We start from the raw sequence: 18875 nt of genomic DNA on the forward strand, positions 1-18875 counted from the left end.
TTAATTAATTTGATATAAGTTTATTCTAAAATGATTGGAATTTTCACTTCTTTGCTTCAATCAATGGTTGAAATGTTTGGTAAGAATATAATATTTTATATTTGAGGGTTCAAACAGAACTATGGTTTTTATGTACTATATCACACGTTCAGCATGGAGCATTATGATATTCCATCTGATTAGAATCACATATTTTATAGGGTTAATCCCGTGGTCATGGATTTAATGGATGTGACTTAATCTTGTGAAAAATATAAATAATATTAAATTATTTTAAATTTAAATTGTTAGAGTTATTTCTTAATGTATTGTAGGCAGCACATTTCTCATCATCAAACGTGAGAACACAATAACTTGGATAGTCCTGCAGTCAAATAACTGTAACTTAATGAACAATTATAAAAATATTTTGATATTTTCTGAATTTTTTTTTACCTCACACTTTAATGGTGATATCTGAGGACTGAGACTTAATCTGTCCATTTAATGGTTGATAAATGAAAAATATCATGAACTAGTTCTTTAAGGTACCACATATGTCCAGAACTATTATTGGTTGAACCTCATAATCTTGGGGACCAATATGCAATCCAAGGCTACATATCCCTTTCACATAAGATGGATAATTTTGAATTTGATTAGTATTTTTTTATCTATGAGAGAGGAAACACACTCTAAATGCCTCAAAATGCAGAGTTCTTTGAAATAAGCGTTGTTTTTAATTAATGTTTTGCATTAAACTTCGTTAGAGCATGATTTTAAAATAGGTAGGCTTCAAAATCAGACTTTAACAGCATAAGCAAACCCCCAAATATTTCTTACTCTCAATTAGCAGCCAGCTCAAGTGAACATAGATAAAAACTTAGAGGAAGTAAACATTAGCCGTGATAGGACTTTCAGAGCACTCATCTGATTTATTTTATCCCTTAACTACCTAATTTTTGGTTCCCTCTCCCATTCTTTATCTATCCCTTACTTTCAAAATCTCTAATAATCCCCCAAATCTGTTTGATCCGTTATTCTGGACTTAGTGTCTTTCATATTCTACTTTTTCACGTTTCTTTATGTCACCCACATGCTCAAGGCTTCTTTATCTTAGATGGAAATGTTTTAGCGTTTCAAAATTTAAGATAATAAAATAGTGGAAAAAACTAAGGATATATGTTTAACATAATCAATTGTTTTTTTTTTCATCAAATGTAAAAGGACATAGAAAGTTCATTTCAAGTAAGATAATAATTCTTTATTCACATCTATGATATTCCACTTTTTCTGGCGTCTTTTATGTTCGTTACAGGAGGGAAAACTTTTCCGGGTTTTCCAATCTTGATAAGAAATGTTTGGGCGTTTAAAAATTTAACGTCTGAAATGAGCACAATATTAGAAATTCAAGCATGTTTAACCTAACCACTTGTTTTTTTCTTCAAATTTCAAAGGGCATACAAAGTTTATTTGAAGTAAGATAATCATTCTTTATCACCCTCTATGATATTCTACTTTTTCATGCTTCCTTATGCCCGTTGCAGTAGGGGGAAAATTTTTACAGGCTTTCTTATCTTCAATGGAAATGTTTGAGCTTTAAAAAAATTAACATCCGAAGTGAGAAGAATATTAGAAAAATCTAGCATACAACATTAATATTAATCTAAGCACTTGTTTTTTTCTCAAATGACATACGAAGTTCATTTGATGTAAGATAACAACTCTCTATTCCCCTCTATGAATTTGCAGGAGTGCACTTGTCAACTTCTTTGAAAACTTTGGTCCATTTCGGATAAGATCCAAGACCCAAAACACTTGTCAATTATTTAGCTTGACAAGTAAATAAGTTTCTGACACGTTATACCTAACCCTAAACCTAAAAATCCTAACCCTAATTCTCCTTTGTAAACAACCTTAAAACCCTAATTCACTCCATCTCCTCCATAAAACCAAGCTACCAACTTCTTCTCTGACACGTATTCCCTAACCGTAACGCTAAAAATCATAACCCTAATTCCCAAGCCCCAAGACACTTGTCAGTTATTCACCATGACAGGTAAAAAAGATTCTGAAACGTTATATCCTAACCCTAACCCTAATTCTCCTCCTGTAAACAACTTAAAACCCTAGTTCACTCCCAGTTCCTCTATAAAACCAAACTTCAATCGTCTTCTCCCACACACATATCCTAACCCTAACCCTAATTCTCCTTTGGAGACAGCCCTAAAACCCTAATTCACTCCATCTCTTTTATAAACCAAACTTTCAACTTCTTCTCTGACACTTGTCAATTATTCATTTAGTTATACCTAACCCTAACCCTACTTCTCCTTTGTAAACAACCCTAAAACTCTAATTCACTGCATCTCCTCTAAAAACAAAACTTCCACCTCCTCTAATACGTATGCCCTAACCCTAACCCTAACCCTAAAAACCCAAACCCTAATTATCCTTTGAAAACAACGTTAAAACACTCCTTCACTCCAGATCCTCTATAAAACTAAGCTTCCTACTTGTTCTCTACGGCGGGATTTGAAGGGAGAGAGATGGTGGAGAAGGGGGCGTATGTGACTTTCTTGGCAGGAGAAGGGGACTACGTGAAAGGGGTGGTGGGGCTGGCCAAGGGCCTGAGGAAGGTGGGGTCTGGTCACCCCCTGGTCGTGGCCGCGCTGCCGGACGTGCCGGAGAGCGACCGGCGGGTGGTCCGGGCGCAGGGCTGCATCGTGCGAGAGATCGAGCCGGTCGGGCCGCCGGAGGGCTCGACCCAGTTCGCCATGCCGTACTACGTGGTCAATTACTCCAAGCTGCGGATATGGGAGGTAAGCGCACCCTCCCCATGCAGTCACCTTCTTCTTCTTTCCCCTCTCCTTCACCTGAGTGAGAGAGAGAGAGAGATGAGCAACAAGAGAGAGGAAGGATAGAGAGAGAGAGATGAGCAACAAGAGAGAGGAAGGATAGAGAGAGAGATGAGAAACAAGAGAGAGGAAGGATAGAGAGCGAGAGATGAGCAACAAGAGAGAGGAAGGAGAGAGCGAGAGATGAGCAACAAGAGAGAGGAAGGATAGAGAGAGAGAGATGAGCAACAAGAGAGAGGAAGGATAGAGATCGAGAGATGAGTAACAAGAGAGAGGAAGGAGAGAGAGAGATGAGCAACAAGATGCATGAAGGAGAAAGAGATGAGCAACAAGTGAGAGGAAGGAGAGAGAGATAGGAGCAACAAGAGAGAGGAAGAGAGAGAGAGAGATAGTAGCATCTAGAGAGAGGAAGGAGAGAGAGAGATGAGCAACAAGAGAGAGGAATGGGAGAGAGATGAGCAACAAGTTGCATAAATGAGAGAGAGGGATGAGCAACAAGTGAGAGAAACGAGTGAGAGAGATAACAAGAGAGAGGGAGATGGGGGAGAGATAAGCAACAAGAGAGAGAGGAGCAATAAGAGAGAGGGAGATGAGAGAGAGATGAACAACAACAGAGAGGGAGATGAGAGAGATGAGCAACAAGAGAGACAGAGAGAGAGATTAGCAACAAGAGAGAGAGAGAGCAAACAACAAGACAACAGAGAGATGAGCAAGAGAAAGAGAGAGCAAACAACAAGACGACAGAGAGAGATGAGCAAAAAGAGAGAGAGAGAGATGAACAACAACAGAGAGGGAGAGGAGAGAGATGAGCAACAAGAGAGACAGAGAGAGAGATTAGCAACAAGAGAGAGAGAGAGCAAACAACAAGACAACAGAGAGAGATGAGCAAGAGAAAGAGAGAGCAAACAACAAGACGACAGAGAGAGATGAGCAAAAAGAGAGAGAGAGAGATGAACAACAAGAAAGAGAGTAAACAACAAGACGACAAAGAGAGATGAGCAAAAAGAGAGAGAAAGATGAGAAACAAGAAAGAGTGAGATGAGCAACGAGAGAGAGAGAGGGGGAGAGAGAGATGAGAAACAAGAAAGAGTGAGATGAGCAACGAGAGAGAGAGAGGGGGAGAGAGAGATGAGAAACAAGAAAGAGTGAGATGACCAACGAGAGAGAGAGAGAGAGGGAGAGAGGGAGAGAGAGATGAGAAACAAGAAAGAGTGAGATGAGCAACGAGAGAGAGAGAGGGGGAGAGAGAGATGAGAAACAAGAAAGAGTGAGATGACCAACGAGAGAGAGAGAGAGAGGGAGAGAGAGATGAGAAACAAGAAAGAGTGAGATGAACAACGAGAGAGAGAGAGAGAGAGAGAGAGAGGGAGAGAGAGATGAGAAACAAGAAAGACTGAGATGACCAACGAGAGAGAGAGATAGGGAGATAGAGAGCGGAACAACAAGAGACGTAGGTTGAGAAACGAGGGGAAGAGAGAGAGAGAGAGAGAGAGAGAGAGAGAGAGAGAGAGAGAGAGAGAGAGAGAGAGAGAGAGAGAGAGAGAGAGAGAGAGAGAGAGAGAGAGAGAGAGAGAGAGAGAGAGAGAGAGAGAGAGAGAGAGAGAGAGAGAGACAGAGAGAGACAGAGAGAGACAGAGAGAGAGAGAGACAGAGAGAGAGAGAGACAGAGAGAGAGAGAGAGACAGAGACACAGAGAGAGAGAGAGAGAGAGAGAGACACAGAGAGAGAGAGAGATGACTGTCTTCTTCTTATTCCCCTCCTCCTTCCATATATTCCTTCTTACTTTTTCTTATTCCTCTTCTTCATCCATCTTCTTCCTTCCGCTTATTTCTTCTTCCTCTTCTTCCTCCATCTTCTCCCTTCTTCCTTCTTTTCTTTTTCCTTCTGCTGGTTCCTTCTTCCTCTTCTTCCTCCTCCTTCCTCAATCTTCTTCCTTCTTCCACGATCTTCTTCTTTTTGTTTATTCTTTCTTCTTCTTACTTTTGCTATTCATTCATTCTTCTTATTCATTATTCTTTCATCTTGTTCCTTTTTCTTATTCATTCTTCTTCTTTTTCATTTTTATTCCTTCTTCTTCCTTCTCATTCATTTTTCTTATTTTTTTTTAATTTTTATTACTCATTCATTCTTGATATTCCTTCTTCGTCCTTTTTCTTAGTCCTTCTTCCTTCTTATTTCATCTTTCTTCTGATTCCTTCGTCCTCTTCCTCCTCCGTCCTCTTCTTCCTCCTTATTCCTTCTTCTTCCTTCTTCCTCTTCCTTTTTCTTCCTCTTTATTACTTATTCTTCCTCCTCATTACTTATTCTTCCTGCTCATTACTTATTCTTCCTCTTCTTCCTCTTTCTTCTTCTTCCTCTTGTTCTTCCTCCTAATTACTTATTCTTCCTCTTCTTCCTCTATCTTCTTCCTCTTTCTTCTTCTTCCTCCTTTTTCTTCCTCTTCTTCCTCCATTTACTTCCTTTTTCTTCCTTCTTATTCCTTCTTCTTCCTCATCTTCCTTCATCTCCTTCCTCTTCCTTCTTCTTCCCCCTTATTCCTTCTTCTTCCTCTTCTTCCTCCATCTTCTTCCTTATTTTTCTTCCTCCTTATTCCTTCTTCTTCCTCTTCTTCCTCCATTTTCTTCCTTTTTCTTCCTTTTTCTTTCTCCTTATTCCTTCTTCTCCCTCTTCTTCCTTCTTTTTCTTCCTTTTATTCCTCCATCTTCTTCCTCCTTATTCTTCCTTCTTTTTCTTCCTCCTTATTCCTTCTTCTTCCTTCCTTCTTTTTCTTCCTCCTCTTCCTCCTTATTCCTTCTTCTTCCTCGATCATCTTCCTTCTTTTTCTTCCTCTTCTCCTTCCTCCGTCTACTTCCTTCTTCCATCTTCTTCCTCCTCCTTCCACTTCATCTTCTTCCTTCTTCCTCCTCATTCCTCGCTGTTTCCAGTTCGTGGAGTACAGGAAGATGGTGTACCTGGACGCAGACGTGCAGGTCTACGAGAACATCGACCACCTCTTCGACCTCCCCGACGGCCACCTCTATGCCGTCAAGGACTGCTTCTGCGAGAGCACCTGGAGCCACACGTGGCAGCACCGCATTGGCTACTGCCAGCACAGCCCGGCCCCTCCGCCGTGGCCCGAGGCGGAGCTCGGCCCCCCCCCGCCGGCCTACTTCAACGCCGGCGTCTTCGTCCACGAACCGGGTTTCGACACGTGTAATCGCCTCCTCTCTACTCTCAAGGCTTCGCCTCCTACGCCCTTTGCAGAGCAGGACCTCTTGAACGCCTTCTTTCGGCGTAAGTTCCGGCCGCTGCCGCCGGCGTATAACCTCGTACTGGCCTTGCTCTGGCGCCACCCGACCACCGTCTCCCCGGCCACAGCCAAGGTCGTCCACTACTGTGCCAAGGTCAGCTCCCCCCCATCTCTTCCATCTCCTCTTACATATGCATGCATGTCTTATCTATCTCTCATGTCTAATCTTCATGTATACGTATTTCCATATCATAGTTCTTTAAGTATATAAGAATAGAAAGACAGAGGGATAAATAGATAGGTAGGTAGACAGACATAAAGAACGATAAATAAATAGGTAGGTAGACAGAGAGATTCCTAGATAAACATTCTAGAGGTAGACATTTATGTTAATCATACTTGTATAAATGTATAAAGACAGAGAGATGGATAAATAGATAGGTAGGTAGACAGAGAGATAAATAGATAAATAGATAGGTAGGTAGACAGAGAGATAGATAGATAGATAAATAGATAGGTAGGTAGACAGAGAGATTCCTAGATAAACATTCTAGAGATAGACATTTATGTTAATCATACTTGTATAAGTATATAAAGACAGAGAGATGGATAGATAGATAGGTAAGTAGACAGAAAGATAGATAAATAGATAGGTAGGTCGACAGAGAGACTCCTAGATAAACATTCTAGAGATAGACATTTATGTTAATCATACTTGTATAAATGTATAAAGACAGAGAGATGGATAAATAGATAGGTAGATAGACAGAGAGATAGATAGATAAATAGATAGGTAGGTAGACAGAGAGATTCCTAGATAAACATTCTAGAGATAGACATTAATGTTAATCATACTTGTATAAGTATATAAAGACAGAGAGATAGATAAATAGATAGGTAGGTAGACATATAGATATGTAAATAGATAGGCAGGTAGACAGAGAGATTCCAAGATAAACATTCTAGAGATAGACATTTATGTTAATCTTACTTTTATAAATGTATAAAAATTGAATGTATTTATATATATGTAAAGAATATTTATCTAGGAATATGTACCAATCTTTATCTGTCTTTATTTTTATTTACTTATAGAACTATGATATGGGTATATTTATATCTATCTGTAGAAATTTTATCTAGGAATATTTATCCATATACATCTGTCTTCTTTTAATTTACTTATAGAACGATGATATGGGTATATTTATAACTATCTGCAGAATGTTTATCTAGGAATATCTATCTACATTTATCTGTCCTTTTTTTTACTTATAGAACTATGATATGGGTATATTTATATCTATCTGCAGAATGTTTATCTAAGAATATCTATCTATAATTATCTGTCCTTTTTTTACCTATAGAACTATGATATGGGTATATTTATATCTACCTGTAGAATGTTTATCTAGGAATATCTATACATCTACAGCTGACTTTCTTTTAATTTACTTATAGAACTATGATATGGCTTTATTTATATCTATCTGTAGAATGTTATCTAGGAATATCTATCCATCGACTATCTACCTCTGTCTTTCTATTTTTACATGCTTATACAACTGTGATTAACATCTATGTCTATCCGTAGAATGTTATTAAGGAATATCTCTCTCTACTATCTACCTCTGTCTTTCTATTTTTACATACTTATACAACTATGATTAACATATATTGCCTATCTGTAGAATGTTTATCTAGGAATGTCTCTGTCTACCTACCTGTCTATTTATCTATCTATCTGTCTTTCTATTTTTATTTACTTCTACAAGTATGATTAGCATCTATGTCTATCTGTAGAATGTTTATCTAGGAATGTCTCTGTCTACCTACCTGTCTATTTATCTATCTCTCTGTCTTTCTATTTTTATATAGTTATATAACTATGATTAACATATAATGTCCATCTTTAGAACGCTTATACAAATATGATTAACATCTATGTCTATCCGTAGAATGTTATTAAGGAATCTCTCTCTCTCTCTATTATCTACCTCTGTCTTTCTATTTTTATATACTTATACAGCTATGATTAACATATATTGTCCATCTGTAGAATGTTTATCTAGGAATGTCTCTGTCTACCTACCTGTCTATTTATCTATCTATCAGTCTTTCTATTTTTATTTACTTCGACAAGTATGATTAGCATCTATGTATATCTGTAGAATGTTTATCTAGGAATGTCTCTGTCTACCTACCTGTTTATTTGTCTATCTCTCTGTCCTTTTATTTTTATATATTTATATAACTATGATTATCATATATTGTCCATCTTTAGAACGCTTATCTAGGAATGTCTCTGTCTACCTACCTATGTATTTATCTATCTATCTGTCTTTCTATTCTTATTTACTTCTACAAGTATGATTAATGTAAATGTCTATCTCTAGATTGTTTATCTAGGAATCTCTCTGTCTATCTACCTATCTATTTATCTATCTCTTTGTCTTTCTATTTTTATATACTTATGAAACTATGATTCACATATATTTTTCATCTTTAGAATGTTTATCTAGGAATGTCTCTGTCTACATACCTATCTATTTATCTATCTCTTTGTCTTTCTTTTTTTATATACTCATACAATTATGATTAAGATATATGTCTATCTTTAGAATGTTTACCTAGGAATCTCTCTGTCTACCTACCTATCTATTTATCTATCTCTCGGTCTACCTACCTATCTATTTATCCATCTCTCTTTCTATTTTTATATACTTATACAAGTATGATAGGGAAATATTTATATCTATCTGTAGACTATTCATGTAGGAATCTCTCCCTCGACTATCTATGTCTCTGTCTTTCTATTTTTACATACTTCTACAACTACGATAAATATTCATCTCCAAACATAAATATGCATGTCTTATATATCTCTCTGTCTTTCTATTTTTATAACTTATACAAGTATGATATGGATATGTTTATATTTATCTGTAGAACGCTTATCTAGGAATATCTATCTCTCTCTTTGTCTAGCTATCTATCTATCTACATCTGAATTTTTTTATATACTTATAGGACTATGACATAGATATATTTTTATCTATTTGTAGAATGTTTATCTAGAAATCTCTTGCTCTACCTAGCTATATATCTGTCTGCCTCTATTTCTTTCTATTTTTATATTCTTATACAAGTATGATTGAGATATATTTCTATATGTAGAATTTTTCATATAGGAATATTCTCTCTCTTCCTGCCTATCTACTTATAGAACCTATACAAGTATGATGAACATATATGTCTATCTATAGAATCTTTATGTAGGAATCTCTCTCTCTCTCTACCTGCCTATCTACTTATACAACTTATACAACTATTATTAACATATATGTCTATATGTAGAATGTTTATCTAGGAACCTCTCTCTATCTCTACCTACCTATATATCTATATATGTCTATGTCTTTCTATTTTTATATATTTATACAACTATGATTAACATATATGTCTATCTCTAGAATGTTAATCTAGAAATGTCTCTCTCTCTTCCAGCCTATCTATCTCTCTACCTCTCTATCATTCTATTTATATACTTATCCAATTATGATATGTATGTGTGTATACATATGTATATTCTAAAAAATATTTATCTGGGAATCTTTCTGGCTACCTACAGATCTGTCAATCTATATTCCTCTCTATCTTCCTATTTTTATAATTATACATCTATGATATATATATGTATCTAATCTATAAAAAAACTATACCAGGGAATTACTCTGTCTATCTATCTATATATTATATCTCTTTTTATTTCCATATCTCTATTTCTCTCTGTTTATATAACTATCTATTTTGCTAACCCTATGTATGTCAATCAATTTTTACATATTTTTCTTTAAATCTCTCTCTCTCTCTCTATTTATTTATCTAATTATCTATCTGCTTATCTATTCATCAATCAATCCACATATATTACTATGGATTTAGTTGTCTCCCTATTTCCCTTTATCTATCTTTTTGTACATCTATCCACCTATATATGTCTATATGTTGATATTTCTCTCCAACTCTCTATAGCTATCTTTCCAAATGTCTATCTATCTACTGATATATCTGTATCACATCAAATTCACATTAGTTATTGTGTGATCTATATACATATCTTTTTCATCATCCCTTATTTGATCTGGCAGGGATCAAAACCATGGAGGTTCACAGGGAAGGAAGAGAACATGGACAGAGAAGACGTCAAGGCTCTGGTGAGGAGGTGGTGGGAGGTGTACTCTGATGAAGAGCTCGACTACAAGGGGCCCGACCGTGTCTGCCAGAAAGCAAAGTTGCCAACGGATGTCCTCTACTACATCACTACCGCGTCCCCTTCCATCTCCCTTCATCATGAACGAAGTTAAGATCATCATTCTTTTGTAAATAATGGAAGAAGGGACTTGTGTTGTCTATAATCAAAGAATGAACTTAGAAGTTAGCATAGTCTCTAGATGTAATAATGGAAAATATCATTTTCAAGTGTTGCTGGTGGGATTGACAAAAGATCATGGATTGCCCATATGTCAACCTCCCCTCCATCACATGGGGGGTGGTCAAGCCAATATCATTTCCATGTGTAAGTTCATTGAAAAACACACTTGTATTATTATTATTATTGTTATTCTCATGTGATGTTTATAACGAAGTCTGATGAAGGCAAATTGGGGTGTTAAATTTTATTGTCGTTGTAAATTTAATTTGACTACAATCAAATAAATATGATAAAATATATAAACTTACTCAAATGTATAGTGTGAGTAAGGTTGTCTCCACAGGGACTGTCCTTTTGGAATGTATTCTATGATGGAGTTGTTAGTTATTAAGATATAATAATAATACTAAAAATAGTGAATATAAGACGAAATAAGCAATTAATAAGTAGATATAAAATAATAGGTAAATAATAGAAGTAGAGAAGAGAGAATATCTGATATTATATGTATATGTATTTTATAGGTACTAAGAATAATAAAGAATTCAGGGCTCTCACCTTCTTTGGCCAGATCTTCCAACCTTTTACAATTACAGTTCACTGCGCGCCCCATCCCGTAAGTCCTGTGTTGCCTACGCTTGCGCCCCAGTTGCTGACTTTGTACAACTCAGTAGGGCGCGCTACGGCAACACAGCATACGCTTGCTGCTTGCTGGTTTTTCCATCATCCAATTCACAACAAATCGAATGAAACCGAAACGCATTTTTTTTAATTCAAACCCCAATCCGCTCTCGCTCGCCGCTACTAACGGGGTCTCGGTTGATTTCCTTTCCTTTAGCTACTCAGATGTTTCAGTTCGCTAAGTTTTGAAAGTTCAAAGAGCACAGACTAGCCACGGAGCTTGGATACGGTTTCCCGATCGGAGATCCATGGATCACAGACGGTATCTCCCCATGGCCTTTCACCTCTGAAAGCGTCCTTCCTTCTCAATACCCAGGCATCCATCCAATGCATTATTTTCAATAGGAGCTGAACACCAAAAAAGATCTCGACGAGGTTTTCCAGCGTATAAAGAGGTGGCTTTTCGCTCCCGCTCCTTGCGCCTTTTTTCTTTTTAAAAAATAAAATCAAATGAAAAAGGTGACAAAAGTAAGTGACTTCTCCGCTCCATCGTCTTCATCTTAATCTGAACGCTCCTCGCGCCTCTCTCTCACTTTTTTAAAGATAGCCACTGTTCTTATCTACGCAATTATGAGAGAGCTGTAGGTTCTGATTTAGAAGAATGAATTTTATGGTCTACCGCACAGGGTCCTGGAGGCGCGAGTTTACGAGCGTTTAGGAGCGGATAAATAAGATATTATATATTATATTTAAGATGATAGTAATATAATTAGTGAAGAAGTATAGAGTACTTACTTAATAAGAATAATTAGTAATAAGAGGATAGAAGAAAGAACAGGAGTTAGATAGATGGGTATATATATACTAAGAGAGAACAAGAGGGGTTAGAGAAGTATTTATACACAATACTAAGAAGATATATAAGGAGCGAGTATTAAGTAATTATCTAACTATAATATACTTAGAGTTTAGATAAGTACAGAGAGATATTTAGAACGAGTAAAGAGGTAGTAATAGAAATTAAGAAGTATTTATAGTAATATAAAATGACCTATAGGTATAGAATACTCTTATAGAGATTTAATATTTATGATAGAATTAGTATGTATGTTTTTATATGATTATATATTTTTAAAATATTTTTTTATAGTCCATTTAATGAAATGTAGGGTGATTTAGTCGAACACCCGAGAGGTGTTAGACCAAATGCCCGAAAAGAGGTCGAAAACCGAAGAGAGATATGAGTTATTTATTTTTTATATGATATTTATGTAGTTTATAGATTTTATAGAACAACTTTGTGTTATATGAGGCAGTTCTGTCGAAAGCCCGTGAGGTGTTTGACAGAATGCCCGACAGAAGGCGGAATAGGGGGGAATGAATATGTAATTTAATTTTTTATAAGATTGAGAAAATCGAACTTAGATAAATTGATAGAAGGCTCAAAAGCACACAAAGTGTTTGTAAATATTCCTCAAAGAGACTGCGGGTCTGAATGGGCCCTTTGTTTGAGCTTTGTGTGGCGGCTGGGCTTGCTTGCCGGGTGCTACCCGTCACCGGCTGCAGGTGGGCTTGGGCGCTCGCTTACCTGTGGCTGGCTTGGGTGCAAAGGCGCCTAGTCGGCCCTAGCTGGCCCAATAAGTCCAAAACTTTATATATATATATTATTATTATTTTCTTATTATTTCTTTCTTCTTCAATAAATCTTTCTTTTATTTCTTTCTTCAATTTTAACTTCTTCCCTGAAATAGCATAGACAATATACTAAGTAGAACATTAAAAAATTGAAAACGTCTGAAATATATTTTTACATAGAAATTCTTGAGGATGTTGAACATGCATAAAAATGACATTAAAATGCATTTTTATCACTTGCTCTATTTAGTGCATGAAATGCAAAATTCTGGTAAAATTGAAGACAATACACATGAAATGATCCCAAAATGTCTTTAAAATGTGTATGATTACATGACACATTTTGGCTCTATCAAAGTCTCTCTCTCTCTCTCTCTATATATATATATATGTCAATCATTATTCTTTCAATATTACAATTGAAAGGATATTTGAAAAGGATATGAAACTATCAAAAAAGAATAACATTTTTTAGTTTGACTTGTATGATTAGTATGGATTGTGAATGAGAGGCCACCATAGGACTCTACACCTTTGGTATAAGAAAAGATTGACTTGAGGAAGAGATGCATTAAATTTTTGGCTAGGTTAGTGGGGATATTGGAAAAGAATTTATACAATAATTTTTGTCATGCATTACTACTAAACTGAATGATGGATTAAGGTTTGATAATTGACCATACCCTAAGACATTAGAGAGTCTCGCACGGATGAAGGTTAACCTATGGTGATAAAACTTCCATGATGCAGTTTAATCACTACTATAAGTTTTACCCATCGATTGTGTTATATTGACCATTGGTTAATTAAACTAAAATTTGATATATTTAAGAAATAAATTAGGTAAATAAATGTCACTGGAACATTAAATTTATTAACTAGAATGGTTCATGGCCCTAGAGGGTCATACATATAATATCAATGAGCATAGGTTGATATACTGAAATTAAAAGGACTTTAATGAAAAGTTATAATATATAAAAATAAGAGGTCTTCCATTTTGGATTCCCTTGCAGCTAGACCCCCCCATGTTTTCCCATTCTCAAATCACTCCTCCATCTAGTGTCACTTGATGGTGAGAAGAGTAATACAAGGTTTTAGAAGAGTTAAAGAAGTTTAAGAGAAGATATATCTTTGCATCTATCGCCTGGATACATCTAGAGGTATGGAATGTGAATTACTTGAAGAGACTGTTTCAAGGAGAAATGGAAGAGTGAAACAATTTTCACAGAAGGTGATGAGATCATCTTTAATTTTTTAGATCAATCTACTATATTTTTAATGATTTCATTGCATATTTTGGTTTGAATGATTAATCAAATATTTAAAAAATCCATTAGATTTGAGAGTATAATTTCCACGATAGAGGACACATGCGCAAGAAGATAGTTTTGTGTTCCTTCTTTATTTCTTGGTATTTTTTTTACATTGATGCATCCTATCTAGATCTATTTCTTGTCTTAATTAATGTGACTTAACCCTCTTGTTTGTCCTAAGCTAACTACAGCCCCAGTGACAGGTTTTACTGAAGTAGAGAGAGAGAATTTTCCTTGTTCAATCCTTATGTCTTTTTTAATATCTTGCAGTCTCTTACTATTCCACTAACATTGGTTTATCATCATTGGTAATTTATCCCTTATCTTTGGAGCTCTCGGAGGAGTTTGTCTATTACTACTGATGATAAGCGCCTATCCAGAATTGTAGATAAAGGATGTTGAAGTCATGCCAGTTACTCATGTAGACCTTCAGTACCTCTCTATTATGTTGTCTTATTAAATTTATCTCGATCGGTATTTTTGCAAGTACCATAACACACTGGGATTTATTTTGACACATAGTATCAAAACTAATTGGTAGATTTATTGGGGCCTGATATGACATCATTATTATCTCCTTTTGACATTAATCAGTGAGATATCTTTTTTCATCTGAACCTGTGGCACCAAAGGATGTACGAACTGTCGATCTGACAGGATTTGGCATTAGAGCTTGGATGAGCATAAAGTAAAATATCGTGGTATGTGTTGGAAAAATGGAAAATGGCTTCACTTACAAGGTTTTGAACATCAGTTTGAAAGCTTTTAAGGAATCCCTCATGTGATGAAGGGGACACATTTAGAAGTAAATATTTTTATGTTTGAAAAGAGCATTTTGATAGGTGTAGCTTCATTTTGCTACACCACATGAATCGTGAATGTACGATACACTTTTGTGGGACTTGCATTTGTGACTTATGAGAGAAACATGTATGCAGAAGCCACATGCACATTGACCTCTACCTATGGTGAGAAATATGTATTTGTGACTAGATACTATTGAAAACTGGATCCTTTTGAGTTCAGTGTAAATGGCTCAATAAAGTGTGGCTACTCATGTCATGAATTACATTCAAGTTGATAAATGTTTTTATCTGACATGATGAGTAGAGCTCATGCTCTGTAATTTCTAACCTTCATGGATTATGTTTTTGAGAATGTTTGGGTTTTTTCTTAAAGGACAACTTAGAGGTTTTCTATCAGTTCAATACTTAGTGTACAAAACCGGAGAATCAGGAAGAGAGAAAGATCAAGGTCCCGTAAACTTATGGTGGCACATATTTCAAGAAATCTAATTTTCAGCAGTTTTATGTAGATAATGGAATCTGCCCTCTCTTTATACTGAAGAAGACCCTTAGAAGAATGCCAAAACAAAATGCATGAACTGCAAATTGTAAAGAGAGCAAGGTGTTTTGTAGTTTGATACAGAATTTCCCAAGAATTTGGATAAATGACTGTTTATTTGAATGTTGGAGTGCTGACTTTGACTCTTTCTGGAAAGTGGATAACGAGACATATTGAAATTTTTTTTGAGTATTCTATATTACACACATTTGAATGTCTAAATTATGTTCTTACAACTAATGTTAAAATATCAAAGCTTGATCCAAAGTTCAAGGTGTGTGTCTTGGAAGGGTATAGTGATGGAGTGAATGGCTATCAACTTTAGGATCTAGAAGCATAAAATATTGTGTTCAATAGGAATGTGGTTTTAAATGAGGATCACTTAGTGATACCTTCCAATTAGTCTGGAGGTTAGTATTGTACCGATGGCGATGTCCGAGATAGGGCACGATTAGAGATGGAGACTTTCCAGATTCCACCAAATTCAATTGAAGGCATAGAATAAGTAGAGGATACAGAGAATTATGATAATATCATTGTTAGATGAGCAAGGTGTGATAATCATGTGGTCTTGTTCTATTTATAGGATATGGAAATTATACATCATTTAGGGATGCACTTAGTTGCCTTGTGAAACAGAAGCAGATGTTGTTAGACAAGAAAAACATGGTGACTATGTAGTTGTTACTTGAATTTTAGGATATATATAACCTACATCATTCAAGGAGGCACTTAGTATCCTTGAGAAGGATATATGCTTATCGTTAGATGAGCTAGGCATGATGATTATGTGGCTGTTTCTTTATTTGTAGGATATGGACAACCTACATTATTCAAGGAGGCACTTGGTTACATTGAGAAGGAGAATTAGCTGCACTTGTTGCCCAAGGAATTTGTGTCCTTGGATAATAACTAAATGTAGGATTTTGTAGTTTTTATAGTCAAGAAGAGAGCCATCTGACACAAGTGAGTATTAAAAAAGAAGGCAAAAATTTTAAATGTATAGCACTCAACATTAAAATAAAAGCTTTTCAAATAGGGCATTAAAAAAAACAGGGAATATATATAACAAAATTTCTCACTTGTTGTGAAACACACATCTATCTGTATGGTTTTCATCATCATTGTATATGAGTACGTGGATTCTGAGTATCTGGATGTAAATTTAGCATTCGTATATGGTGATTTGGAAGTATTTTTATTGTACTGGGATCATAAAACCTTGTTTACAGGATGGAGGAGTCCCTTAATAGGTTTAAGTAGTCTCAGAGATATCGGTATTAGAGGTTTGACTCTTACATGATGGCATTGGCTTTTTGAGGTGAAAATTTGACTATTACATCTACATGAGAACATGAGAAGATGGTTCTCCTATTTATTTGATTCTCTGTGTGGACTATATGGTAATTGCATCAAACAGTTGAAATGATATTTGCATGATTGAAGGAATTTTTTATTAGGAAATTTAAGATGAAGGATATTGGAGTGGCAAGGAAGACCCCGTGAGATGAAAATTTTTAGAGAGAAGTCGAAATGCCATTTTTGGTTGACTTAGAGGGGATATCTTGATATAACTATAGAGATGTTGACATTACTGATGCTAAAGTGGCGTTATTCTACTTGATAATCATTTCAAATTTTCTTTGCTTAAAGCCTAAATTTTATAAAGATATAACTGATATAAATTTAATTCCTTGTGGTAGTGTTTTTTGGTCTCTCACGTATAATATGTTATATACAATACCAGATATTCATAATGCAGCCAGATTTGTATGCAGGTTCATGAGGAATCTGAGAGCAGAGCATGGGAGCATGGTGGAGTAGATTATTTTATATATAAACGGCACAACTGATGTGTGACTTCCCCTTTACAAGGGAAGTTCATAGGATTCCAGATAACAAGGGGAGTTCACTTTTTGTTCTTGGCTATGTTGTTATTGAGTTGGTAGTCTACATAGGTAATAAAATATCCACTTTTATAAATTTATGGTGACGGGTGGACCTGTGAGCAGGTAGCGCACACTCTAATCTACTTTCATATTCTCTACAATTGAGTTAGATTACATGGAAGCCACATAATCATAAAAAGAGGCCTTATGGGTTTGATTAAATGAATATGTATTCATGATGTAATACGATAGCGCTGGGATCGACGGCTAGTATTACATCACAGAGATGCTCGACGATTGTTTAAAATGTCAATGAATGCGCGATAAAACAAATCCTCAAGAGCGGATAGGACGGGCCAACGGTGGGCCGACAGTTTAGTAAACCCTAAGGTGACAACTAGATCTGGGTCGACTCCAAGTGACCCGTAGAACCACACGATCGAGCACGACGAGAGGGCGTTTGACTGCCTGGCCGAGTTCACCCTCGACGACTCTCAAAGAAATCGGGTCTATAATCGGCCGAGGGGCTATAATCGGGTTGTCACTCACAAAGAAAAACCCTATCACTCGATGAGGGTGGCTAGCCTAACCAGACTTTTAACGATAACGAGCGGCAGAGGAAACCGATAGGGAAAGACAGAACTGTAAGGAGTAATAATACTGTTAAACGGAGAAGGACGAGGTGGTACCTGGTATCGTTCCGTCAACGACAAACCATCTAAAGAGCACTAGAGTCAGGTCCACGAATCGTTTGGCAGTCGCGCCTGGAGAAATCACCACGCGGTGGGGGAAGATCGAAGAGCCACAGAGAGGACGGTGCTGGACGTTGAGAACTCATTCGTGGACGCAGGGAGGCAAGCAGCGACCACCCGAGCAGTCGCAGGGGAGCTGGTCACCCTGACTGGGAAAGAGTTTCGGGCGTGCGACATGTCAAATGACGAGGAGAAGCAACTTTGCGCGGGCGCGCATTTGCGAGGACGGACGCGGACAAGGTTGATGGCGGGGGGCAGTCCGAACGGGTTGACCGCGCCTCAGGCAACGGAACACGTCTGCAGGCACAACAGGGCGGCTGCGTGCGGAGCGTGGCGACTATGAGGGACTCCACGACCCACGCAGACGCGCGGCGGATACCGACGGTCGTAGGCTGTTGGCGAGGGACGGCGTCCGGACGCCGAAAACAGAGCCAGTGCGCCGCTAGAGGAGGGGCGCCAGATCCTAGCTACCGAAGTGGGTCAACGTCAGGGACCGCCGGGAAAGGGGGGGAGCCGTAGTGAACCCGATCAAGGGCTAGCTCCGAGTGCTGGCGATGCTGGCCTTGGCGAGTGGGGTAGCGAGCTCAAAACCTGGGATCCAGGGGAAGACGAACAGGCAGCCAGAGGAGGAAGAAGAAGACTTTCTATTTTTAACTCATAATACTGAACGAAAATTGAACACTGCAAATGGGTGGTTTTTCAAAAGACTCCTTGTTTGTCCTTGGGCATGCTTTCCCCTTATATGGGGGGGGGGGGGGGAAGGGTGCCAAGAGACCAAGACGAGGGGAGGGTTTCGTCGCGTGACGTGGCCCTCCTC

General features: G+C 37.1%; 1 protein-coding gene across 1 annotated transcript; it reads left to right on the forward strand.

The window, feature by feature from the left end:
- Nucleotides 1–2528: 2528 nt before the first annotated feature.
- Nucleotides 2529–18401, forward strand: LOC144714636 (galactinol synthase 2-like). The gene is made up of 4 exons (XM_078589422.1): nt 2529–2801; nt 5762–6220; nt 10218–10360; nt 18065–18401. The coding sequence occupies exons 1-4, from the start codon at nt 2529–2531 to the stop codon at nt 18399–18401; spliced, it is 1212 nt and encodes a 403-aa protein (XP_078445548.1).
- The last annotated feature ends 474 nt before the right edge of the window (nt 18402–18875 follow it).

Source organism: Wolffia australiana, chromosome 17 (genome assembly GCF_029677425.1).
Source record: "Wolffia australiana isolate 7733 chromosome 17, ASM2967742v1".
Classification (NCBI taxonomy): domain Eukaryota; kingdom Viridiplantae; phylum Streptophyta; class Magnoliopsida; order Alismatales; family Araceae; genus Wolffia; species Wolffia australiana.